The sequence below is a fragment of the Chiloscyllium plagiosum genome, unplaced genomic scaffold, assembly GCF_037043375.1.
Source record: "Chiloscyllium plagiosum isolate Xiang-an unplaced genomic scaffold, Cpla_swu_hap1 HiC_scaffold_29, whole genome shotgun sequence".
Lineage (NCBI taxonomy): Eukaryota > Metazoa > Chordata > Chondrichthyes > Orectolobiformes > Hemiscylliidae > Chiloscyllium > Chiloscyllium plagiosum.
This window is the reverse complement of record NW_028270167.1, coordinates 42466930-42490715: the sequence shown is the minus strand read 5'-3', so window position 1 is coordinate 42490715 and position 23786 is coordinate 42466930. Positions and strand designations below refer to the sequence as shown.

At 43.4% G+C, this 23786-nt stretch overlaps 1 protein-coding gene across 3 annotated transcripts in view; it reads right to left on the bottom strand.

Moving 5' to 3' along the window:
* Window positions 1–23786, bottom strand: part of aplp2 (amyloid beta precursor like protein 2) — a 223946-nt gene that overhangs the window by 68312 nt on the left and 131848 nt on the right. For all 3 annotated transcript variants that reach the window (XM_043676955.2, XM_043676956.2, XM_043676957.2), the window contains 2 exons: window positions 20696–20770; window positions 9945–10103 (listed from right to left, as the gene is read on the bottom strand). In XM_043676955.2, coding sequence (XP_043532890.2) covers window positions 9945–10103; window positions 20696–20770 — 234 coding nt within the window. The remainder of the gene's footprint in view (window positions 1–9944; window positions 10104–20695; window positions 20771–23786) is intronic.

Here is a 23786-nt window from a genome sequence, read left to right as displayed (position 1 = left end):
ATAAAATCACAAGGGGTATGGATAGGGTGAATTGCCAAGGTATTTTTCTCCAGCATAGTGGCATCCAAAACTAGAGGGCACAGGTTTAAGGTAAGAGGAAGGGACCTAGGGACAATGTTTTCACACACAGGGTGGTGCATGTATGGAATAGGCCAACAGAGGAGGAGACTGGTATAATTACAACATTTAAAAAGCATCTGATTGTGTACACGAATAGGAAGAGTTTAGAGTGAAATGAGCCAAATGCTGGCAATTGGAACTACATTAATTTAGGATATCTGGTTAGCATGGATGAGTTGGACCAAAGTGTTTGTTTCTGTACTGTACAGCTCTATGAGTCTATGAAGAGTATCCCAAGAGATTGTGGAAAGCTAGGGAAGATTTTGCGGGGTCGCTGATTTGCATCAACAGTCACAGGTCAGGTGCTGGAAGATTGGAGGGTGGCTAATTTTGTGTCATTATTAAAGAAAGGTTGCACGGGAAAAACTATAGACCAGTGAGCTTAATGTCAGTGGTGGGTAAGTTGTAGGGAGCGATTCTGAGAGACAGGATCTAGATGCATTTGGAAAGGCAAGGATTGATTACGGATAGTCAGCATGGCTTTGTGCCCGAGAAACAGTGTCTCAAAAATCTGATTGAATTTTTTGAATAGATAACCAAGATAGATAGATGAAGGCAGAGTGGTAGGCATTTTCAACAAGGAATTTAGCAAGACCTTCAACAAGGTCCACATAGTCTTATTAATTTTTAAATAGTTATGGAGAGGAACAAAACTGGTCCACAGGTTCAAGTTCTAAACTGGGGCAAGGAGAATTTTGATGAAATTAGACAGAAGCTTGTAGGAATTGATTAAAGTGGTTTGTAGGCAGGCAAAGGGATCTCCGGCAAGCCTTTATAAGTAAGATAGCTAGAGTTCAAGGTCTATATGTTCCTGTGAGGGTGAAAGGCAAGGTTGACAGGAATAGAGAACCCTGGATGACAAGAGATATTGAGGCTTTGACCAGAAAAGAGGAGGTGGTATGGCTCAGGTACAGGCAGCTGGGATCACGGGAATTCCTGGAGGTATACAGGATTTTACAGGAGGGGGAAATCAGGAGGGCGATAAGGGGGCACGAGATAGTCTTGGCTGAGAAGATTAGGGTGAATCCCAAGAGGTTCTTTTAGTATATCAAAGGAAAAAGAATAACTAGAAAAAGAATAGGACCCTTCAAGGCCAAAGTGAACATGTACGTATAGAACAGCAAGAGATGGGTGAGATCTTCAATGAATATGTATCCTGTGTTTACTATGGAGAAAGACATGAAGACTTGGGGAGGATATTGGTGATATCTTGGGGACAGTCCATATCGCAGTCAAGGTGGTGTTGGATGTATTAGAATTTATGAAGGTGGATAAGTCTCCTGGTACTGACCAGACATATCCAACAGCACTGCAAGAGGCCAGAGCAGAAATTGCAGGAGCTCCAGCTGATATTTTTGCATCATCATTAGCCAAGGGTGAGGTCCCAGAAGACTGGAGGGTAGCGAACGTTTTGTCCTTACTCAAGAAGAGCTGCACAGAAAAACCTGGAAACTGTAGACCAGGAAGCCTAACTTCTGTGGTAGGTATGTTAGTTAAGAATATTCTGAGAGATAAGACATACATGCATTTGGAAAGACAGGGTTGATTAGGAACAATTAGCATGGATTTGTGGGTCAGAGATCACGCTTCACAAATTCTTTAGAGTTCTCTGATGAAGTGACTAAGAAGGTTGACGAAGAAAGGGCGGTAGATGTGGTCTGTATGGATTTCAGTAAGGCCTTTGATAAGGTTCCACTTGGTACACTGCTCTTGAAGGTTAGGTCACATGGATTCCAGGGAGACATGGCAAATTGGGTACAAACTTGGCATGATGGTAAAAAGCAGAGGGTAACAGTGGAAGGATGCTTGTCCGACTGGAGGAATGTGACTCAGTGGAGTGCCTCAGGGATCGGTGCTGGGTCCATTACTGTTTGTAATCTATATCAATGATTTGGATGAGTATGTAAGTTTGCAGATGACACCAAAGTAGGTAGTATCGGGCCAGTGAGGAATATTATCAGAAATTGCAGCAGGTCCTTGGCAGCACGATGGCTCAGTGGTTAGCACTGCAGCCTCACAGCAGCAGGATCCCACGTTCGATTCCAGCCTCGGGTAACCGTCTATGTGGAGTTTGCACATTCTCCGTGTCTGCGTGGGTTTCCTCTCACAATCTTCGAGGAGAAAGTGAGGGCTGCAGATGCTGGAGATCACAGCTGAAAATGTGTTGCTGGAAAAGCCCTTCCTGAAGAAGGGCTTATGCCCGAAACGTCGATTCTCCTGTTCCTTGGATGCTGCCTGACCTGCTGCGCTTTTCCAGCAACACATTTTCAGCTCTTCCTCCCACAGTCCAAAGATGTGCAGGTCAGGTGAATTGGCCATGCTAAACTGCCCATAGTGTTAGGTGCATTAGTCAGAGGGAAATGGGTCTGGGTGGGTTACTCTTCAGAGGGTCGGTGTGGACTGGTTAGGCCGAAGGGCCTGTTTCTACACCCTATAGGAATCCATTTGGGGAAGTGGGCTGAGAAATGGCAAATGAAGTTTAATAAGTGTGAGGTCTTGTATTTTGGGAAGTCAAATCAAGGTAGGAGATTCATGGCGAATGAGAGCACCTGAAGAGTGTGGTGGAACAAAAGGCCCTTCGAGTTCAGGTGCACAGTTCTCTGAAACTGGAGCCACAGGTAGACAGGAAAGTGAAGACAACTTTTGGCACACTGGCCTTCATCAGTCAGGGCACTGAGTACAGAAGTTGGGAAGTTATGTTGTAGTTATATAGGACATTGGTGAAGCCATACTTGGAATATTGTTTTCAGTTTCAGTCACCTTGCGATAGGAATGATGTTATTAAACTGGAAAGAGTGCAAAAGAAATTTACAAGGACTTGAGGGTCTGAGTTAAACAGGAGAGGTTGGACAAGCAAGGATTTTGTTTCTTTAGAGCGTAGGAGACTAAGGGGGAATCTCATAGAAGCTTACAAGATCATGCAAGGGTAGGGCCGATCAGGCATAGTGGAGGGAACTTGCACCTGGAGTTGGAGAAAGTAGGAGAGGCCCTTAATGAATACTTTGCTTCAGTATTCACACGTGAGAGGGATTTTGACGTGTCTGAAGACAGCGTAGAACAGACTGATATGAGAGAACAGGTTGATGTTAGGAAGGACAATTTGCTGAAAATTTTGAAAAACATAAGGACAGATAAATTCCCTGGGCCAGACAAGATGTACACTAGGTTACTACAGGAAGCGAGAGAAAAGATTGCTGCACCTTTGGCGATGATCTTTGCATCCTCACTGTCTACTTGGATAGTGCCAGAGAGTTGGAGGGTGGCAAACGTTATTCCCTTGTTCAAGGAAATAGGGATAATCCTAGGTATTACAGAGCTTAAGTCAGTGGTGGACAAAGTATTGGAGGGGATTCGGAGATACAGGACTTATGATTACTTAGAAAACCGTAGTTTGACTAGAGATAGTCAGCATGGCTTTGAGAGGGGCAGGTCATGCCTCACAAACCATATTGAATTCTTTGAGGATGTGACAAAACACTATGATGAAGGTAGAGCAGTGGATATGGTGTACATGGATTTTAGCAAGATGCTTGATAAGGTTCCCCATGGGAGGCTCATACAGAAAGTAAGGAGGCATGAGATACAGGGAAACCTATTTGTCTGGATACAAAACTGGCTGGCCCAAAGACGACAGAGAGTGTGGTAGATGGAAAGTATTCAGCCTGGAGCTCAGTGACTAGTGGTGTTCTGCAGGGATCAGTACAGCGTTCTCTGCCCTTTGTGATTTTTATAAATGACTTTGATGAGGAAGTGGAAGGGTGGGTTAGTATGCTTTTGATGACATGAAGGTTGGTGAAGTTGTGGGTAATGTAGTGGCTGTTGTAGGTTGCAACAAGATATCGAGAAGATGCAGAACTGGGCTGACAATTGGCAGATGGAGTTCAACCTGGAGAAGTGTGAAGTCATTCACTTTTGAATGCGGAATACAGGGTCAAAGGCAGGATTCTTGGCAGTGTGGAGGAGCAGAGGGACCTTCGGGTCCATGCCCACAGATCCCTTAAAGTTGCCACGGAAGTTGACAGGGTTGTTAAGAAGGACTGGTATATTGGCTTTCATTAGCTGGGGGATTGAGTTGAAGCGCCACAAGGTTATGCTGCAGCTCTATACAGTCCTGGTTAGACCACACATGGGATATTGCATTCTGTTCTGGTCACCTCATTATAGGAAAGATGTGGAAGCTTTCGAGAGGATGCAAAGGAAATTTAGCAGGATGCTGCCTGGACTGGAGGACATGTCTTATAAAGAAAAGTTGAGGGAGCTAGGGCCTTTCTCACTGGATTAAAGGAGGGGGAGAAGTGACTTGATACATGTGCACAAGATAATGAGAGGCATAGATAGAGTGGATAGCCAGAGACTTTTTACCAGAGTGGAAATGTCTATCACAATGGGGCATAATGTTAAGGAAATTTGAGGAAGGTTTAGGTGAGATGTCAGAGGTAGGTTCTTTACATAGAGAGTGGTGGGTGTGTGGAATGCACTGTCAGCAGTGGTAGTAGAGTCGACATTTAAGCAACTCTTGGATAGGCACGTGGAAGTACGTATAATGAAGTGTATGTAGGTGAGTCACAAATAAGTAGAATGGATGGCTTTGAGGTATGTAGAGAAGAGGTGTTGGAAATCCTGGAAAAGGTGAAAATAGATAAGTCCCCTGGGCCTGATGGCATTTATCCTAGGATTCTCTGGGAAGCAAGGGAGGAGATTGCAGAGCCATTGGCCTTAATTTTTATGTCCTCTTTGTCTACAGGAGTAGTGCCAGAAGACTGGAGGATAGCAAATGTGGTTCCCTTGTTCAAAAAGGGGAGTAGGGATAACCCTAGTAACTATAGGCCGGTGAGTCTCACTTCTGTTGTGGGCAAAGTCTTAGAGAGAATTGTAAGGGATAGGATCTATGCACATCTGGATAGGAATAATGTGATCAAGGATAGTCAGCATGGTTTTGTGAAGGGCAGGTCGTGCCTCACAAACCTTATTGAATTCTTTGAAAAGGTGACGAAGGAGGTTGATGAGGGGAAAGCGGTAGATGTGGTATATATGGATTTTAGTAAGGCGTTTGATAAGGTTCCCCATGGTAGGCTACTGTAGAAAATACGGAGATATGGCATTGAGGGTGAGTTGGAGGTTTGGATTAGGAATTGGCTGGATGGAAGAAGACAGAGGGTAGTAGTTGACGGCAAAGTTTCTTCATGGAGTGCCGTCACTAGCGGTGTTCCGCAAGGATCTGTTTTGGGACCATTGCTGTTTGTCATTTTTATAAATGACCTGGAAGAGGGGTTAGAAGGTTGGGTGAGCAAGTTTGCGGATGATACGAAAGTCGGAGGAGTTGTTGACAGTGAGGAAGGATGTGGCAGGTTACAGCAGGATATAGAGAAGCTGCAGAGCTGGGCAGAAAGGTGGCAGATGGAATTCAATGTAGCTAAGTGTGAGGTGATTCACTTTGGGAAGAATAACAAAAAGATGGGGTACTGGGCTAATGGTCGGATACTTGGTAGTGTGGATGAGCAGAGGGATCTTGGTGTCCATGTACACAGATCTCTGAAAGTTGCCACCCAGGTAAATAGTGCGGTGAGGAAGGCATATGGCGTACTGGCTTTTATTGGTAGAGGAATTGAGTTCCGGAGTCCTGAGGTCATGATGCAGTTGTATAAGACTCTGGTGCGGCCGCATCTGGAATATTGTGTGCAGTTTTGGTCGCCATACTATAGGAAGGATGTGGAGGCACTGGAACGGGTGCAGAGGAGGTTTACCAGGATGTTGCCTGGTATGGAAGGAAGATCGTATGAGGAAAGACTGAGACACTTGGGGCTGTTTTCATTAGAGAAAAGAAGGTTTAGGGGTGACTTGATTGAGGTGTACAAGATGATTAGGGGGTTAGATAGGGTTGACAGTGTGAACCTTTTCCCGCGTATGGAGTCGGGTATTACAAGGGGGCATAGCTTTAAATTAAGGGGGGGTAGATATAGGACTGAAGTTAGGGGTAGGTTCTTCACTCAGCGAGTTGTAAGTTCATGGAATGCCCTGCCAGTAGCAGTGGTGGACTCTCCCTCTTTATGGGCATTTAAGCGGGCATTGGATAGGTATATGGAGGATAGTGGGTTAGTATAGGTTAGGTGGGCTTGGATCGGCGCAACATCGAGGGCCAAAGGGCCTGTACTGCGCTGTATTGTTCTATGTTCTATGTTCTATGAGTCTGATCTTAGAGTAGGATACAAGGTCGGCACAACATTGAGGGCCAAAGGGTCTGTACTGTGCTGTACTGTCCTATTTTGTATGAGAGGAATGGTATGATTCACTCAAGTCTGTTTCTGAGGGTTGGGGAATTGAGGAAGAGAGGGCACCTGTTTAAAGTTAGAGAGAAAAAGAATACAAGGGAACCTGCGGGACGATTTCGATACACAGAGGGTAATATGCATATGGAATGAGCTGCCAGCGAAAGTGGTTGAGACAGGGACATTAAAACATTTAAAAGGCCCTTTCGCCCAAACTGGTCCAAAATGTCCATCAACACCAACCCCATTTCCCTGCACTTGGCCCATATTCTTCTAATCCTTTCCTATCCATGAATTTGTCCAAATGCCTTTTAAATGTTTTGTAATGAACTTGCCTCAATCACTTCCTCTGGCAGCTCATTCCCTTTGCATTCCATCCTGTGTAAAAAATTTGCCCCTCAGATTTCCTTTTATTCTTTACTGTCCAACCTTAATCTGATGCCCTCTAGTCCTACATTCCTCAAGCCTGGGAAAAAGATGGAGTGCATTCACCCTACCCATGCCTCTCGTGGTTTTATACACCTCTATAAGGTCTCCCCATTAGTCTCCTAAGCGCGAAAGAAAAAAGTCCTCGCTTGTCCAGCCTTTCCCTATAACTCAGACCGTTGAGTCCTGGCAACATCCTTGTAAATTTCTTCTGCACTCTTTCCAATTTAATAACATCCTTCTTATAATAACATCCTTCTTATAATAACATCCTTCTTATAATAACATCCTTCTTATAATAACATCCTTCTTATAATAACATCCTTCTTATAATAACATCCTTCTTATAATAATATCCTTCTTATAGCAAGGTGATAAAAACTGAACAGAAGACTCCAAATGCAGCCTCCCCAACGTGCTGTATAAGTGCAACATAACATAGGGCTCAGTGACCCTCCTACAGAACCATTCTGAAAAAGACTCAGTGAGCCTGAAACGTCAACCCTGATTCCCCTCCACGGATGCTGCAGGACCTGCTGAGATTTTCAAGCACTTTCTGCTTTTGTTTCAATTTTACACATTGATGGGTATCATAGAATCCCTACAGTATGGAAAAAGGTCATTCGGCTCAACAAGTCCACACTGACCCTCCGAAGAGTAACCCACCCAGACCCATACCCTATTACTCTACATTTACCCCTAACTAATGCACCTTACCTGCTCATCTTTGGATTGTGGAAGGAAATCGGAGCGTCTGGAGGAAACCTATGCAGACACTGGGAGACTGTGCAAACTCCACACAGACAGTCACCAGAGGCTGGAATTGAACCCGGGTCCCTGATACTGTGAGGTAGCAGTACTAACCACTTAGCCACCGTACCACCCCAAGATGCTAGTGGTGTAGCTGCAATAGAACAGCTTGGCTAAGGTGTGACCAATTCTGAAGAAGAGATCTTCAGCAAAATCAGTGGAGTATTATCAGGTGCCATAGCCTTTGCAATATCCAGTACCTCCAACCTTTTTTTTTAATGTCACATGGAGTGAGTTCAATTGACTGAATTGTCCTGTGATTCTAGGGAAATCAGGAAGTGGAGATCGAACCAACGGTTCTGGCTGAAGATTGTGATGAATTCTTCTGCTTTAATCTTTGCACTGATGTATTAGTCTTTTCTCTCATTGAGGATGGGGATATTTGTTCAGTGGCCTCCTCCAGTGAGTTGTTTCATTATCCACCATCATTCATGACTGGATGTAGCAGAAATGTAGAATTAAGATCCGATAATTTTATTTTCCTCACTCATGGATCATGGGCCTCACTGCATTTATGGGCCAGCATTTGTTGCCCATCCTTACCACCACCTTCTCAAGAATGGCTAAGTTGTCTTCTTGAACCACTGCAGTCCAAGTGCTGTAGGTAGACTCACAATGTCCTTTGGGAGGCAATTCCAGGATTTTGACCCAGCTACAATGAAGGAACAGTCATATATTTCCAACTCAGGATGGTGACAGGTTTGGATAAGAACTTGCAGCCCTTGACTTTCTAGATCAAAGTTATCATGGGTTTAGAAAGTGCTGTCCAAAGATCTGTGCTGATTTTCTGCAGTTCATCTTATAGGTAATACACAATACCACTATTAGCGTAAGCTGTGGGAACACTCTGTCTATAAATCGCTCCTTATGCCATTTGTCACGCAGGCACTTTCACCAGGTTGACTCTTCATCTTTAGGTATACCTTGGATTGCTCCTTCATTATCCACTTAACCGGAGAATACACCTGGTTTGATGGTAACGGCTGCGTAGTGATAATGCAAGTTGAAGATTGTCTACTGCTGTTGATGGCTCACAGCCTCACATGGATGCCCATTCGTGACGTGTGAGATCTTTTCGAAGTCTGTCCCATTTAGCATTGTGACAGTGCCACACAATACCATGAAGGGTATTAACAATGAAGGTGGGACTTTGTGTCCACAAGGACAGTGCGGCAGTCACTCTTACTGATACTGTCATGGACAGATGAATCCCCCAGCAGGGGACAGAGGTTTGAATCTTATCATGCAAATGGCGGAATTTGAACTTAATTTTTAAAATATCTTGAATTAAGAATTTAATGATGAAAATGGTGTATCAATAGTCGTAAAAAATCATCCAGTTCACTAATATCCTTCAAGGAAGGAAATCTGCCATCCTCACATCATCCAGCTGACAAGCCATAGAAATGTACTTGACTCAAGTGAAATCCCACAACTCACTCCGAAATCTCCTAGCAAGCCACTCAGTTGTATTAATCGTTACAAAGTCTGAACAAAGAAATGAACCCAGAAGGACCAACTAGCATTGGAAATAACAACTGCAAAAACAGCCCTGAAAACCCTGCAAATTCCACATCAGTAACACCTGGGAGCTAGTGGGAGAGTTGTCTCACACAACAGCCAACAGCCTGACAGTCAAATGCATGGAAAAGTATCTTACAATGTCCCAGGCACCACCATTAACATCCCTGGATGCATGCAGGACAGTCCCAGAAGTGGCAGCACAGCAGCAAACAGTCCAAAGAAGTTGCTCTGTGAATCCTCAACATTGACTCCAGACCCCATGAAGTCTCATGACATCAGGTTAAACATGGGCAAGGAAATCTCCTGCTGATTACCACCGACTCCTCCATGTTGAACAATAATTTTCAGGAGCACTGAGGGTGGCAACGGTGCAAAATGTACTCTAGGCAGGGGACTTTAATATCCATCACAAAGAATGGCTCAGCAGCAGTACTACTGTGGGGTCTTAAAGGACATAGCTGCTAGACAATACTGATCAATAACTGATGTCCCAACATTGATTCCTGAAGTACATTATTTACCACAGCCTGCCATCCCAAAAATTAACCTTAATGCTTCACCTGCTTCTGATTAGCCAATCAATCCTCTATCCATAATACACAACCCCAAGACCTTGAGCGCTTATGTTGCACAGCATTCTTTGATATGGCACTTTGTCAAAAGCCTTTTAGAAATCTAAGAATGCTACATCCACTGGTTCCCTTTAATTATGTTGTCTGTTGTTTTCTCATGAACATATTCTTATTTTAAACTCTCTATCCTAAATTCTATCAAGAACTAAAAGCAATGAGTACTTACACGTGGTGGATCTGCTTGTAATGCAGAGAGGTAGTTCTCCAAAGCAACACGACGACGATCATTGAGCAAAGCTTCTACACGAGCAAGATGTGTCTCAACCAATTGCAACTTCTCAGTGGCTGCCTCTTCCTCTAGAGCCTCAACCATACTCTGGAAATGCTGAACAGTAAGAAAAGCTCATTAGCATATTGTATAGCATACCCAATTCCTACCAAAGATCCATTTACTTCTCCAAAGTAGCAGTCAGGTACAATTACTAATATAAAAATCAAACTATATCAAACTTGACAGTGGACAAAGAAGAACACACAGTTAATAGTTTAATGGTTATGTCAGTTGTAGTTCAATAACACTCATGTTAAAAGATTCTGCTTAAATTCTCACTTCAGAGAATCCACTAAGCTGACAGTCTAGAGCAGTACTGAAACAGTCACTATTGAAGGGTGATGTCTTTCAGCTGAGATGATAACTGAGCTCCACCTGCCCTTGCAGGTGGATGTAAAATTCCACAGCATTATTTCAAAGATGACAAGGGGAAGCTTCCTCCAGTGTCCTGGCTATGTCTATTCTCTAACCAACATCACTACACCAGATATTCATTGTATAATTGCTAGTAATGGCACACTGTGTGGCAAACTGGCCGTTACATGTATTGACTTATACTGGGACATGCTTTCATTCTATGTAAATGGACCATTGGTTCCTTCAGAGATGTCTTGGTCTGAATGAAGATGGGAGTAAGTTAACAGTTTCTTCAGATATGTACATGGATCTAAAAGAACTCACACACAAAGAAAAAAAACTAAGATTTTAGCTGTCCAGTGCGAATGTCCTATATTCAACATTGTAATCATAATCATATATACAGATAACACATTGTAGCCACTTGTGTCCCCTTTGTGATCATAACATAAGAGCAGTAGACCTTAAGCTATTTCTCCATTTAATGAGATCAGCATTGATCTAAGATCTAAATTAATATACCTTAACACTGTTCGTTAACAAAAAGTTGTCCTCTTGGATTTAAAACTTAAAATTAATCAACATCAATTGCCATTTTCAAAAAATGTTCAAAATTGAAATCACCATTTTTTGTGAAATTAGTAATTCCTAATTTCGTTCCCAAACGATCAAATAGGAAAGTGAGAATTTAGTGTTAGACCAGACAAAGATTCATCTGCCAGTAGACAGTTTCTGTCCATCTACCCTAACTTGTGTCCATAATATCTTGAAAGCTGAAATATTTGAAAGCTTTAAATCTTAACTTAACCTGCAAAATTCATGAAATACAATGCTAGTTTTTCCATGCTTTTGTTGGAAGTTAACTCTTGGAGTTTAGCTACCATTCTGATAGTGTGTCTAACTTTAGGAACAATGCTTTGTATAAAATGCTTTGGAATTACTACTCGTACCCAAAGTAGTAAAAGTATGCTATTTATGACTTTGGACAGTGAGAAGGGAGAAGACAGAAGAAAGAAAAGCAGTTGATAGAAAATTTATTCTCAGGACATGGGCATTACGAGCATGGCCAAAATCACTGGCCCTTGAGAAAACAGCAATGAGCTGTCTCCTTGAACGACTGCAATCCATGGGTTGCAGGGACACCCATAATGCTCTTAGGAAGAGAGTTCCACAAATTTGAACCAACGACAGCAAAGCAATGGTGATATAATTCCAAATCAGGGTGGTGTGTAATTTGAAAGGGAAGTTGTCGGTGGTGGTATTCACATACATCTGCTGTCTTTGACCTTCCAGCTGGGGGAGGCTGCAGGTTTGAAAGGTGCTGTTGAGTAAGTTATTGTAATGCATCTTGCAAATGATGTACACTACTACTGCTCTGTAATGAAGGAGGAATGACCATTCAAAATTGTGGATGGAGTGTCAATGTTTGTCTTGCATGGTACCAAACCTGAAGTGCTGTAGGAACTGCACCAGGCAAACTGATGATGCTTCATTACATTTTTTAGATTAGATTAGATTACTTAGTGTGGAAACAGGTTTTTCGGCCCAACAAGTCCACACCGCCCCGCCGAAGCGCAACCCACCCATACCCCTTACCTAACACTACAGGCAATTTAGCATGGTCAATTCACCTGACCTGCACATCTTTGGACTGTGGGAGGAAACCGGAGCACCCGGAGGAAACCCACGCAGACACGGGGAGAACGTGCAAACTCCACACAGTCAGTCGCCTGAGGCGGGAATTGAACCCGGGTCTCTGCCGCTGTGAGGCAGCAGTGCTAATCACTGTGCCACCGTGCCGCCCATTTGTGGCTGCGTCTTGAAAATGGTTGACAGACTGCAGGGATAGGTGGTGAGTTACTTATCACTGAATTGCTAGCCTTTGATCTGGTTTTGTAGCCACGGTATGTATATGAGGTAAAAACAATGACTGCAGATGCTGGAAACCAGATTCTGGATCAGTGGTGCTGGAAGAGCACAGCAATTCAGGCAGCATCCGAGGACAGGCAAAATCGACGTTTCGGGCAAAAGCCCTTCATCAGGAATAAAGGCAGAGAGCCTGAAGCGTGGAGAGATAAGCTAGAGGAGGGTGGGGGTGGGAGAGAGTGGCATAGAGTACAATAGGTCAGTGGGGAAGGAGATGAAGGTGATAAGTCAGGGAGGAGAGGGTGGAGTGGATAGGTGGAAAAGGAGCTGGGCAGGTCGGACAAGTCCGGACAGGTCAGGGGATCGAGTTTCTGGAGGTTAGAAGCTAGGATGAGGTGGGGGAAGGGGAAATGAGGAAACTGTTAGTTGCAATGAGAGAGAGACTCCCTGAGATTCTTGTAGAGAGAGGAGGAAAACTTCTTCAAGGCAGGCATCCTTGCAAGAGGATTCGCAGTAGGGTTAAAATCAACGAGGTAAAAACAATGACTGCAGATGCTGGAAACCAGATTCTGGATCAGTGGTGCTGGAAGAGCACAGCAATTCAGGCAGCATCCGAGGACAGGCAAAATCGACGTTTCGGGCAAAAGCCCTTCATCAGGAATAAAGGCAGAGAGCCTGAAGCGTGGAGAGATAAGCTAGAGGAGGGTGGGGGTGGGAGAGAGTGGCATAGAGTACAATAGGTCAGTGGGGAAGGAGATGAAGGTGATAGGTCAGGGAGGAGAGGGTGGAGTGGATAGGTGGAAAAGGAGCTGGGCAGGTCGGACAAGTCCGGACAGGTCAGGGGATCGAGGGGATGAGTCTCTCTCTCATTGCAACTAACAGTTTCCTCATTTCCCCTTCCCCCACCTCATCCTAGCTTCTAACCTCCAGAAACTCGATCCCCTGACCTGTCCGGACTTGTCCGACCTGCCCAGCTCCTTTTCCACCTATCCACTCCACCCTCTCCTCCCTGACCTATCACCTTCATCTCCTTCCCCACTGACCTATTGTACTCTATGCCACTCTCTCCCACCCCCACCCTCCTCTAGCTTATCTCTCCACGCTTCAGGCTCTCTGCCTTTATTCCTGATGAAGGGCTTTTGCCCGAAACGTCGATTTTGCCTGTCCTCGGATGCTGCCTGAATTGCTGTGCTCTTCCAGCACCACTGATCCAGAATCTGGTTTCCAGCATCTGCAGTCATTGTTTTTACCTCGTTGATTTTAACCCTACTGCGAATCCTCTTGCAAGGATGCCTGCCTTGAAGAAGTTTTCCTCCTCTCTCTACAAGAATCTCAGGGAGTCTCTCTCTCATTGCAACTAACAGTTTCCTCATTTCCCCTTCCCCCACCTCATCCTAGCTTCTAACCTCCAGAAACTCGATCCCCTGACCTGTCCGGACTTGTCCGACCTGCCCAGCTCCTTTTCCACCTATCCACTCCACCCTCTCCTCCCTGACCTATCACCTTCATCTCCTTCCCCACTGACCTATTGTACTCTATGCCACTCTCTCCCACCCCCACCCTCCTCTAGCTTATCTCTCCACGCTTTAGGCTCTCTGCCTTTATTCCTGATGAAGGGCTTTTGCCCGAAACCACGGTATGTATATGGATGGTCCAGTTCAGTTTCTGTTTAATGGTAACCCCTCAGGATGTTATACATGGGGGAGTTCAGCAATAGTTAGATTCCCTCTTTTTGCAGATGGTCATTGCCTGGCAAATGATTACACTGAAGAGGGTTCAGAGGAGATTCACCTGGATGTTGTCTGAGATGAAAAGTCTGAGGTATGAGAAGACAATGGACGGACTGGCTTTGTTTTCTTAGCAGAAGAGGAAGTTGGGGGGGGAATCTAATTGAAGTATACAAAATTATGAGAGGCTTGGACAGAGTAGACTGTGAGAATCTCTTTCCCATGGCAGACATGCCAAAGACCAGAGGGCATAGGGTAGCGTGAGGAATAAGTGATTTAAAGATCTGAGAAAAACGTTTTTTCAGCCAGGTGGTAGAAATGTGGAGTGTGGTGCTGAAAGTGTGGTGGAGGCAAGTATTCTCATAACTTTTAAGTAGTACCTGGATGAGTTCTTATAATGCCAGGGCATTATAGGCTATGAACTAAGTGTAGGTGGATGAAGGTAAAGGTGTTGATGTGGTATGTATGGATTTCAGTAAGGTGTTTGATAAGGTGCCCCACGGTAGGCTATTGCACAAAATATGGAGGCATGGGATTGAGGGTGATTTAGTGGTTCGGATCAGAAATTGACTAGCTGAAAGAAGACAAAGGGTGGTGATTGATGGGAAATGTTCATCCTGGACTTCAGTTCCTCGTATTGTAACACAAGGATCTGTTTTGGGGCCACTGCTATTTGTCATTTTTATAAACGACTTGGATGAGGGCGGAGAAGCTGGGTTAGTAAATATGCAGACGACACGAAGATCAGTACAGTTGTGGATAGTGCCGAAGGATGTTGGTTACAGATAGGTAACATAGATAAGCTGCAGAGCTGGGCTGAGAGATGGCAAATGGAGTTTAATGCAGAAAAGTGAGAGGTGATTGACTTTGGAATGAGTAACAGGAATGCAGAGTAATGGGCGAATGGTAAGATTCTTGGTAATGTAGATGAGCAGAAAGATCTTGGTGTCCATTTACACAGATCCCTGAAAGTTGCCACCCAGGTTGATAGGGTTGTTAAGAAGGCATATGGTGTATTTGTTTTTATTAGTAGAGGGATCGAGATTCGGAACCAAAAGGTCATGCTGCAGCTGTACAAAACTCTAGTGCAGCAGAGTATTGTGCGCAGTTCTGGTCACCGCGTTATAGGAAGGATGTGGAAGCGCTGGAAATGGTTCAGAGGAGATTTACTAGGATGTTGCCTAGTATGGAGGGAAGGTGTTACGAGGAAAGGCTGAGGCACGGGAGGCTTTGTTAATTGCAGGGGGGGGGGAAGAGGTTGAGCGCTGACTTAATCAAGACATATAAAATAATCAGAGGGTTAGATAGGGTGGACAGTGAGAGCCTTTTTCCTCAGATGGTGATGGCTAGCACAAGGGGATATAGCTTCAAATTGAGGGCTGATAGATAAAGGACCGATGTCAGAGGTAGTTTCTTTACTCAGAATAGTAGAGGCATGGAACGCACTGCCTACAATAGTTGTAGATTTGCCAACTTTACAGACATGTAAATGGTCATTGGATAGGCACATGGTTGAGAATGGAATAGTGTAGGTTAGATGGGCTTCAGATTGGTTTCACAAGGCGGAGCAATATCGAGGGCCAAAGGGCCTGTACTGTGCTGCACTGTAATGTTCTATAGATTGTAAACATTACAGCTAGACCTTTCAAGGCTGAATATAAAAACTCTCTCAACATACACACACACGTAAAAGTTTGCAACTATTAGTATTATGGACCAGACCAAACCCCCTCAAAATATACCAAGAAGATAGACCCTAATGTTTTTCTTATTTCAAAGCCAGATGATGCGTTCCAGACACAATTCAATTGGTCAAGCTACCAGTCTTGCAGCAAAACACACTTTATTCCTAAACTATAGCTAAAATACAAAAGAAAGAAGAAATTGAAGATGTTACCTCATAGGGTGATGAAACGTCTGGAAAAAACCTTCCAGCTCAGCGAGCAAACCTACATCCAGAACCTCAACCTGAGCTACAAATCTTCTCAACACTTGCTAATGGCATCATGGTTGGCACCAATGCGGTAGGCGAAAGAGCTTGTTCCTGCACTGTGGCATACTGTTCTAATTTCTATGACGCTTGCAGCAATTCTGAGGACACTCCCTCCCAGCCTGTTTCCTATAAGGAATTCTATTCCATTCCTCCATTCCAACAATGGCAGAACCTATATTTCTGCTTGAACTATATCTTAACTTCCTGAAACTGTGCCTCCGTTGTGGTTAATCATGTTCACTACATTTCCTGCAATTATTCTTGATACCCCTTCTGTCCAAGCACATAAATATCTAGTTAAACTCATCCGTGATAGTGAGAACTCAGATATTCCTCCTAAAATTACAACTTTCACCACCTGGTAAAAAAAGGGCAGTGGATGCATAGGAATACTGCCACCTTCAAGTTCTCCCTCCAAGATGCACATCATCCTGATTTCAAAATATTTCATTATTCCTTCATGACTTCTGTATTCTGGATATACAAAAGATCCATAAGCACATGACAGTTCAGGAACATCTTTACTATGTGGACTGCAGAAATTCAAAAGGTGGCTCCATTACTATCTTGTCAAGTGTACCTATGGATAGTCAATGAGTTCCAACTTCACCCAAGTCCACATTTCTCTTCTTCAGTCCTAAAACGTTCACTTTTATCCTTAAAAGGCTCTGGCTCTGGACTCCTCCACCATTGGAAATATTTGCCTGCTTGTGTAGTCCTGTTAGAATTTTATAGATTTCTGAGATCCCTTCTTGTTCTTCAAAACTCCAGTGAATATAATCCTCAGTGATTCAATCTCTCCTCATACATCAGTCCTGCTATCACAGGAAAGAGTTTAGTAAACCTTTACTGAACTTGCTTCAGAGCAAAAACATCCTTCCTCAGATGAGACCAAAACTGCATACAATATTCCATGTGTGGCCTCACCAAAGTCCTGTATAATTACAGAAGTGAGAAACTTTTTTCTGTGCTCCAGCCCACTCACTATGAAGGCCAATACACAGGGCTTGCCTACTTGACTGTCTGCAACAAATGTGTTACTTTCAGCCACTGATACACGTGGACATAAATGTCTCATTAAGCATTCTCCTCTCTCAATTTATAGCCTTTCAAATAATAATCTGCCTTCCTATTTTTGCTATCAAAGTGGATAACCTCACATTTAGATTAGATTACATTAGATTACATTACAGTGTGGAAACAGGCCCTTCGACCCAACAAGTCCACACCGACCCGCCGAAGCGAAACCCACCCATACCCCTACATTTACCCCTTACCTAACACTACGGGCAATTTAGTATGGCCAATTCACCTGACCCTGCACATCTTTGGATGGTGGGAGGAAACCGGAGCACCCGGAGGAAACCAAGCAGACACGGGGAGAACGTGCAAACTCCACACAGTCAGTCGCCTGAGGCGGGAATTGAACCTGGGTCTCTGGCGCTGTGAAGCAGCAGTGCTAACCACTGTGCAACCGTGCCGCCCATTTAACTAAAATATACTGCTTCTGCCATGCATTCACCCACTCACTCAGCCTGTCCAAATCACACTGCAACATCTCTGTCATTCTCACAACTCATTCTTCATCCAGCTTGAGGTCATTTTCAAATTTTGAAATGTTAGACATAGTTCCCTTATTTCAATCATATACATGGCGTGAGAGTAGCTAGGGTCTTTGTACCAATCCTTGCAGTACCCTACTAATCACTGTTTGCCATTAGAAAAAGACCCAGTTATTCCTCCACTTTGCTTCCTGCCTGCTGAGGTATATTCTATCCATCTTAATACACTGGCATCAATCCCGTGTGCTTTAATTTTACATATTAATTTCTTATGTGGGACTATGTCAAAAGCCTTCTGAAAGTCCAAATAAACTGCATCCACTGGCTGCCCTGATCAATTATGAGAGATATGAGAGTTCAAAGAAAGTATGTTCCTGTTAAGACAAGGCTGGTAAGTGTAGGGAATGCTGCATGATGAGAGAAATTGAGATTTTGGTCAAGAATAAGGTGATATATGTCAGGTGTAGACAGCAGGGATTGAGTGAATCCTGAGAAAAGTATACTTCTATTTGCTTTACACTCAAGAGGGAAATCAGGAGGGCACAAAGAGGATATGGGATAACTTTGACAAATAAGATTAAGGAAAATCCAAAGGGATTCTACAAATACATTAAAGACTAATGAGTAACTAGGGAGAGAATAGGGCCATTTAAAGATCAGCAAGGCCACCTATGTGTGGAACCGTAGGAGACGGGGGAGATAGTTCATGAGTATTTTGCATCAGTGTTTATTGTGGAGATGGATGTGAAAGATAGACAACATGGAGAAATAAATGGGGACATCTTGAAAAATGTCCATATTACAGATGTGGTGGTGGTGGACAGCTTAAAATACATAAAGATGAATAAATCCCCAGGACCTGATGAGGTGTACCCTAGCACTCTGGGGGAAGCTAGGAAAGTGATTGCTGGGCCCCTTGCTGAGATACTTGCATCAACAGCCACAGATGAAGTGCCAGAAAACTGAAGGTTGGCTAATATGGTGTCACTATTTAAGAAACATGGTAAGGAAAAGCCAGGGAACTATAGAATGGCGAGTTTGACATCGGTGATGGGCAAGTTGTTGGAGGGAATCCTGAGAGACAAAATTTACATGTATTTGGAAATGCAAGGACTGATTAGGGATTTGTGTGTGGGAAATTGTGTTTCACTAACTTGATTGAGATTTTTTAAGAAGTAATGCAGAGAATTAATGAAGGTTGAATGGTGGACGTGATCTATATGGACTTCATGGTAGACTGGTTAGTAAAGTTAGATCATATGGGATATAGAAGGAACTAGTCATTTCGATACGGAACTGGCTCAGAGTGTGGCGGTGGAGGGTTGCTTTTCAGACAGGAGGCCTGGGGCCAACGGTGTGCCACAAGGATTGGTGCTAGGTCCACTGCTTTTCTTCATTTATATAAATGATTTGGACGTGAACATAGGAAGCAATGTTAGTAAGTTTGCTGAAAACACCCAAATTAGAGGTGTAGTGGATACCGAAGGATACCTCAGAACAACAGGATCTTGATCAGATGGACCTATGGTCCATCTACCGGGGAGTGGTAGATGGGAGTTTAATTAAGGTAAATGTGAGGAGCTGCATTCTGGTAAGGCAAATCAGGGCAGGATTGATAACACTTAATGGGTAAGGACCTGGGGGAGTGCTGCTGAAGAGACCTTAGAAGGAACTATGAACCTGCAACCTAAGTGGAGTCCCAATTGACAGGATAGTGAAGGGAGTAATTGGTATGCTTCCCTTTATTGGTCAGTGGATTGAATACAGGAGTTGGAAGGTCATGTCCTGTATAACAGCAACATGAATTAGGCCATTTTTGGAATACTGCCTGCAATTCTGGTCTCCCTGCTCTAGGAAGGATGCTGTGAAACATGAAAGGCTTCAGAAAAGATTTACAAGGATGTTGCCAGGATTGGAGGATTTGAGCTACAGGAAAAGCTGAATAGGCTGGGTCTATTTTCCCGACAGCATCGGAGGCCAAGGGATGACCTTAATGAAGTTTATAACATCATCAGAAGCAGAGATAGGGTGAATAGCCAAAATCTTTTCCATGGGGTGAGGTAGTTCAAAATAGAGGGCATAGGTTTAAGGTGAGAAAGGCAAGATTCAAAAGGGACCTGAGGGGCAACTTTGTTATGCAGAAGATGGTGCAGGTATGGAATTAGCTGCCAGTGAAACTTACAACATTTAAAAGACATCTGGATGGAGTTATGAATAGGAAGGGTTTAGAGGGATATGGCCCAAATGCTGGAAAATGGGACTAGATTTATTTGCAGGATATCTGGTCAGCAAGGATGAATTGGACCAAAGGGTCTGTTTCCATGCTATATAGCTCTATGACTATCTACTAGATTCATCCTCAAAGAATTTCAGATTTGTCAAGCATGATTTATTTTTGTAAATCCATGCTGACTATGTCTGATTCTAGGAGAAAGTGAGGACTGCAGATGCTGGAGATCAGAGCTGAAAACGTGTTGCTGGAAAAGCCCTTCCTGAAGAAGGGCTTATGCCCGAAACGTCGATTCTCCTGTGCCTTGGATGCTGCCTGATCTGCTGCGCTTTTCCAACAACACATTTTCAGCTATGTCCGATTCTACCACTGTTTCTAAATGCCCTACCAGAAAATCTAACATCTTCCCCATTATTGGCGCAACTGGTGGATAATTCCCTGCTTTCCCCCTATTTCTCTGTTTAAATAGTGAAATTACATTACCTCCAATCTGTAGGGACTATTCCGGAGTTTAAAGAATCTTGGACAATAACCACCAATGCACCCACTATTTCTAGGGCCATTTATTTTTAAAATAAGTTCTCTCCAATGTAGATCATCAGGACCTGGGGATTAATCAGCATTCAATCCAAAGTTGATAATCCTACTGGTCATGAATGCGAAGGTTTCCTTCAAACAGATATTAAGGATTCTTGGAACATCCTTGTTCAGAGAACGAGAACAGCAAACTTTCATGTGAAAATGATATGGGATATAATTCACTTTAAAATGTGTTACTACCAGATCAATAAAATATAAACTGCTTGTCAAGTAACTATTTATATTAAATATTTGCTGTTCTTACTATGTAGAATTTCAGACTAGGAATTCGAGCTTCCAAGATCAATGGTCACATGGTAATGTGCTCATACCTGAACCAAGAGCTGTCTCTCTGCTTTTGGCAGGTTCTTCGCTTGTCGCTCAGCTTCTTCCCACTCTTCTCTCACCTAAAAAAAAGACACAGTCAGTCAGCTAATAACCTCACATTTATCCACATTATACTGCTTCTGCCATGCATTCGCCCACTCCTTCAGGCTGTCCAAATCACACTGCAACATCTGAGTCATTCTCACAGCTCACTCTTCCACCCAGCTTTGTTCATCTGCTAATTTTGAGATGTTGGATTTAGTTCCCTCATCTCAATCATTAACACAGATTGAGGATATCTGGTGTCCTTGTACCAATCACTGCAGTACCCTACAAGTCACTGCCTACCATTCCTGCACTTGGCTTCCTGCCCGCTGACCTTTCGTTTCCATCTCAAAATACCGGCCACACTCATATATGCTTTAATTTTACATATTAATCTGATGCGGGACTTCTGAAAGACCAAATAAACCACACCCACTGGCTTCCCTGAGAGCCTGGGGAGATGTGCTGAACAAAGAAATCTTGAAGTGGAGTTTATAGTTCCTTGAAAGTAGAGTTGTAGGTTGACAGGATAGTGGAGGTGGTGTTTGGCATGCTTTCCTTTATTGGTCAGTGCACTGAGTATAGGAATTGGAAGGCAATGTTGCAGCTGTACAGGATATGCCACTTTCGGAATGATGGGTTCAGTTCTGGTTTCCCTGCTATCGGATGGATCTTGTGAAACTTGAAAAGGTTCAGAAATGATTTACAAGCATGTTGCCAGGATTGGAGGGTTTGAGCTATAGGGAGAGGCTGAATAGGCTGGGGCTATTTTCCCTAGTATCAGAGGCCGAGGGATGACATTACAGAAAGTAACAACATCATAAGGTGAATAGCCAAGATCTTTTCCCCAGTGTGGGGAGTTCAAAACTAGAGGGCATAGATTTAAAGGTGAAAGGGGCAAGATTTCAAAGGGATCGGAGGGTTAACGTTTTCACTGAGGGTGGTGCGTGTATGGAATGAGCTGCCAGTGGAAGTGGTGGAGGCTGGAGCAATTATAACATTTCGAAGGCATCTGGATGTGTATATGAATAGCAAGGATTTAGTGGAATGTGGACCAAATGCTGGCAAATGGGATTAGATTTATTTAGGATATCTGGTCTGTATGGACAAGTTAGACCGAAGGGTCTATTTCCATGCTGTATAGCTCTATGATCCTATGACACACCAACAAGCCCTGCCAAAAGACCCCACCTTATAGGACTCAAAGACCACAGCAACTGCAGGGTTATCCAGTGGCCCTGGACTGACATCCCCCATTACAGTGACAATGCCCACTGTACTGGAAACATCTGCTACATACACGCTATCAGTAAACTATTATCTTTTAAAAAAGAAAATGCTGGAATACTGAGCACATTAGACAGTATTAAAAAAAAAGGTCATCAACCTGAAATGTTGTTTTTCTGCATAGTTTCAGATTTCCATCCTTAATATTTTACTTTTGTCCACCTGAAATGTTGCGCAGTTATAGCATGGAAGATTTTGACAAGACGATCATGGTTGATTTAGGAGCCTGTTTGCCTTCTAAGAGGGGGTCTTGAGTATAAACAAGTGCAGATTGGTTGGAACAAATGGTTTGGTTCTAAAATCTATATTTTTTGAAATCTATGTAATCACTCAATACTACCACTCAAAAAATAAACTCCTACAGGCTGCAGTAAGATACTATTTATAAGTCTCAGATTTAAACTGTATTCATCCTAGTATAGTTAGTCAAACCTCATTGGTGGGGAAACTGAATGCAAATTCAAGAAAAGAAAAATTGGAATTAAGAGTCTAATGATGACCATGAGTCCATGGTTGATTGTCAGTAAAATTCACCTGGTTCACTAATGTCGTTTAGGGAAGGAAACTGCCATCCTTACCTGGTCTGGCCTTCATGCAAATCCAGACCCACAGCAATGCGGGATAACTGCCCTCTGGACAAATAGGGATAGATAATAATTGCTGGTCCAGCCTGTGATAGTCTCATCCCATGAATGAGTATAAAAAAACTATTGAAAGCAATTCTGAGACACAAAATCAATCTGTAGGAAATAATCAAGAAGGGTCAATATGATGTTGTTAAGGGGAAGCCACGTCTGACCAACTTGATTGAATCTTTCAAAGAGCTCACTAGGTCTGTAGATGAGGGCAATGCTTTTGATGTCGTTTACTTGGATTTCAGTATGGATCTGCATGGGAAACTGACAGCCTAGGCAAGAATCCATGGGACCCAAGTAAATTTGGCAAATTTAATCCACATTTGGCTGAGTTACAGAAACCAAAAGGGCAATGGTTGAGACGTGTCTTCCTGACCAAAAGTCTGTGTCCAGTGGGATCCCACAGTGGCCTGTGTTGGAGCCCTTGCTGTTTATCGTTTCTATGAATGATTTCAACTTGAATGTAGTTGGGTTAATCAGGAAGTTTGTAGATCATATAAAAATCAATGGAATGGTAAAGAGAGAGAAGGACAGCCTTAGATTATGTGAAGATATGGGCAGAATGACAAATGGAATTCAAGTCAGAAAGGTGTGATGTGGTGCATTTGGGCAGGACAAATGTGGAAAGAGACTACATAATGAATGGTCGGACTCTGGGAAACACAGAGGATCAGAGAGACCTTGGTTTGAACGCACATGGTTCCTTTTTGGTAGCAGAAAGGTTCAGGGTCAGTTGCGAAAAAACCTGGTGTGAGGTCAGAAAACAAGAAATGGTGGTAAACAGCTTTTCAGAAAGAAGGATGACAAACAGTGGTGTCCCCAAGAGTTGAGCCATAGAGATGTACAGCATGGAAACAAACCTTTTTGTCCAACTCGTCCATGCCAACCAGATATCCTAAATTAATCTAGTCCCATTGGCCAACATTTGGACCATATCCCATTAAATGCTTCCTATTCATAGGCTCATTCAGTTTCCTTTTAAATGTTCTAATTGTATCCACATCCACCACCTCCTATGGCAATTCATTCAACACACACACCACCCTTAGTGTGAAAATGCCTCACCTTAAACCTATGCCCTCTAGTTTTGGACTCCGCTACCCTGGGGAAGATACTTTGGCTATTCACC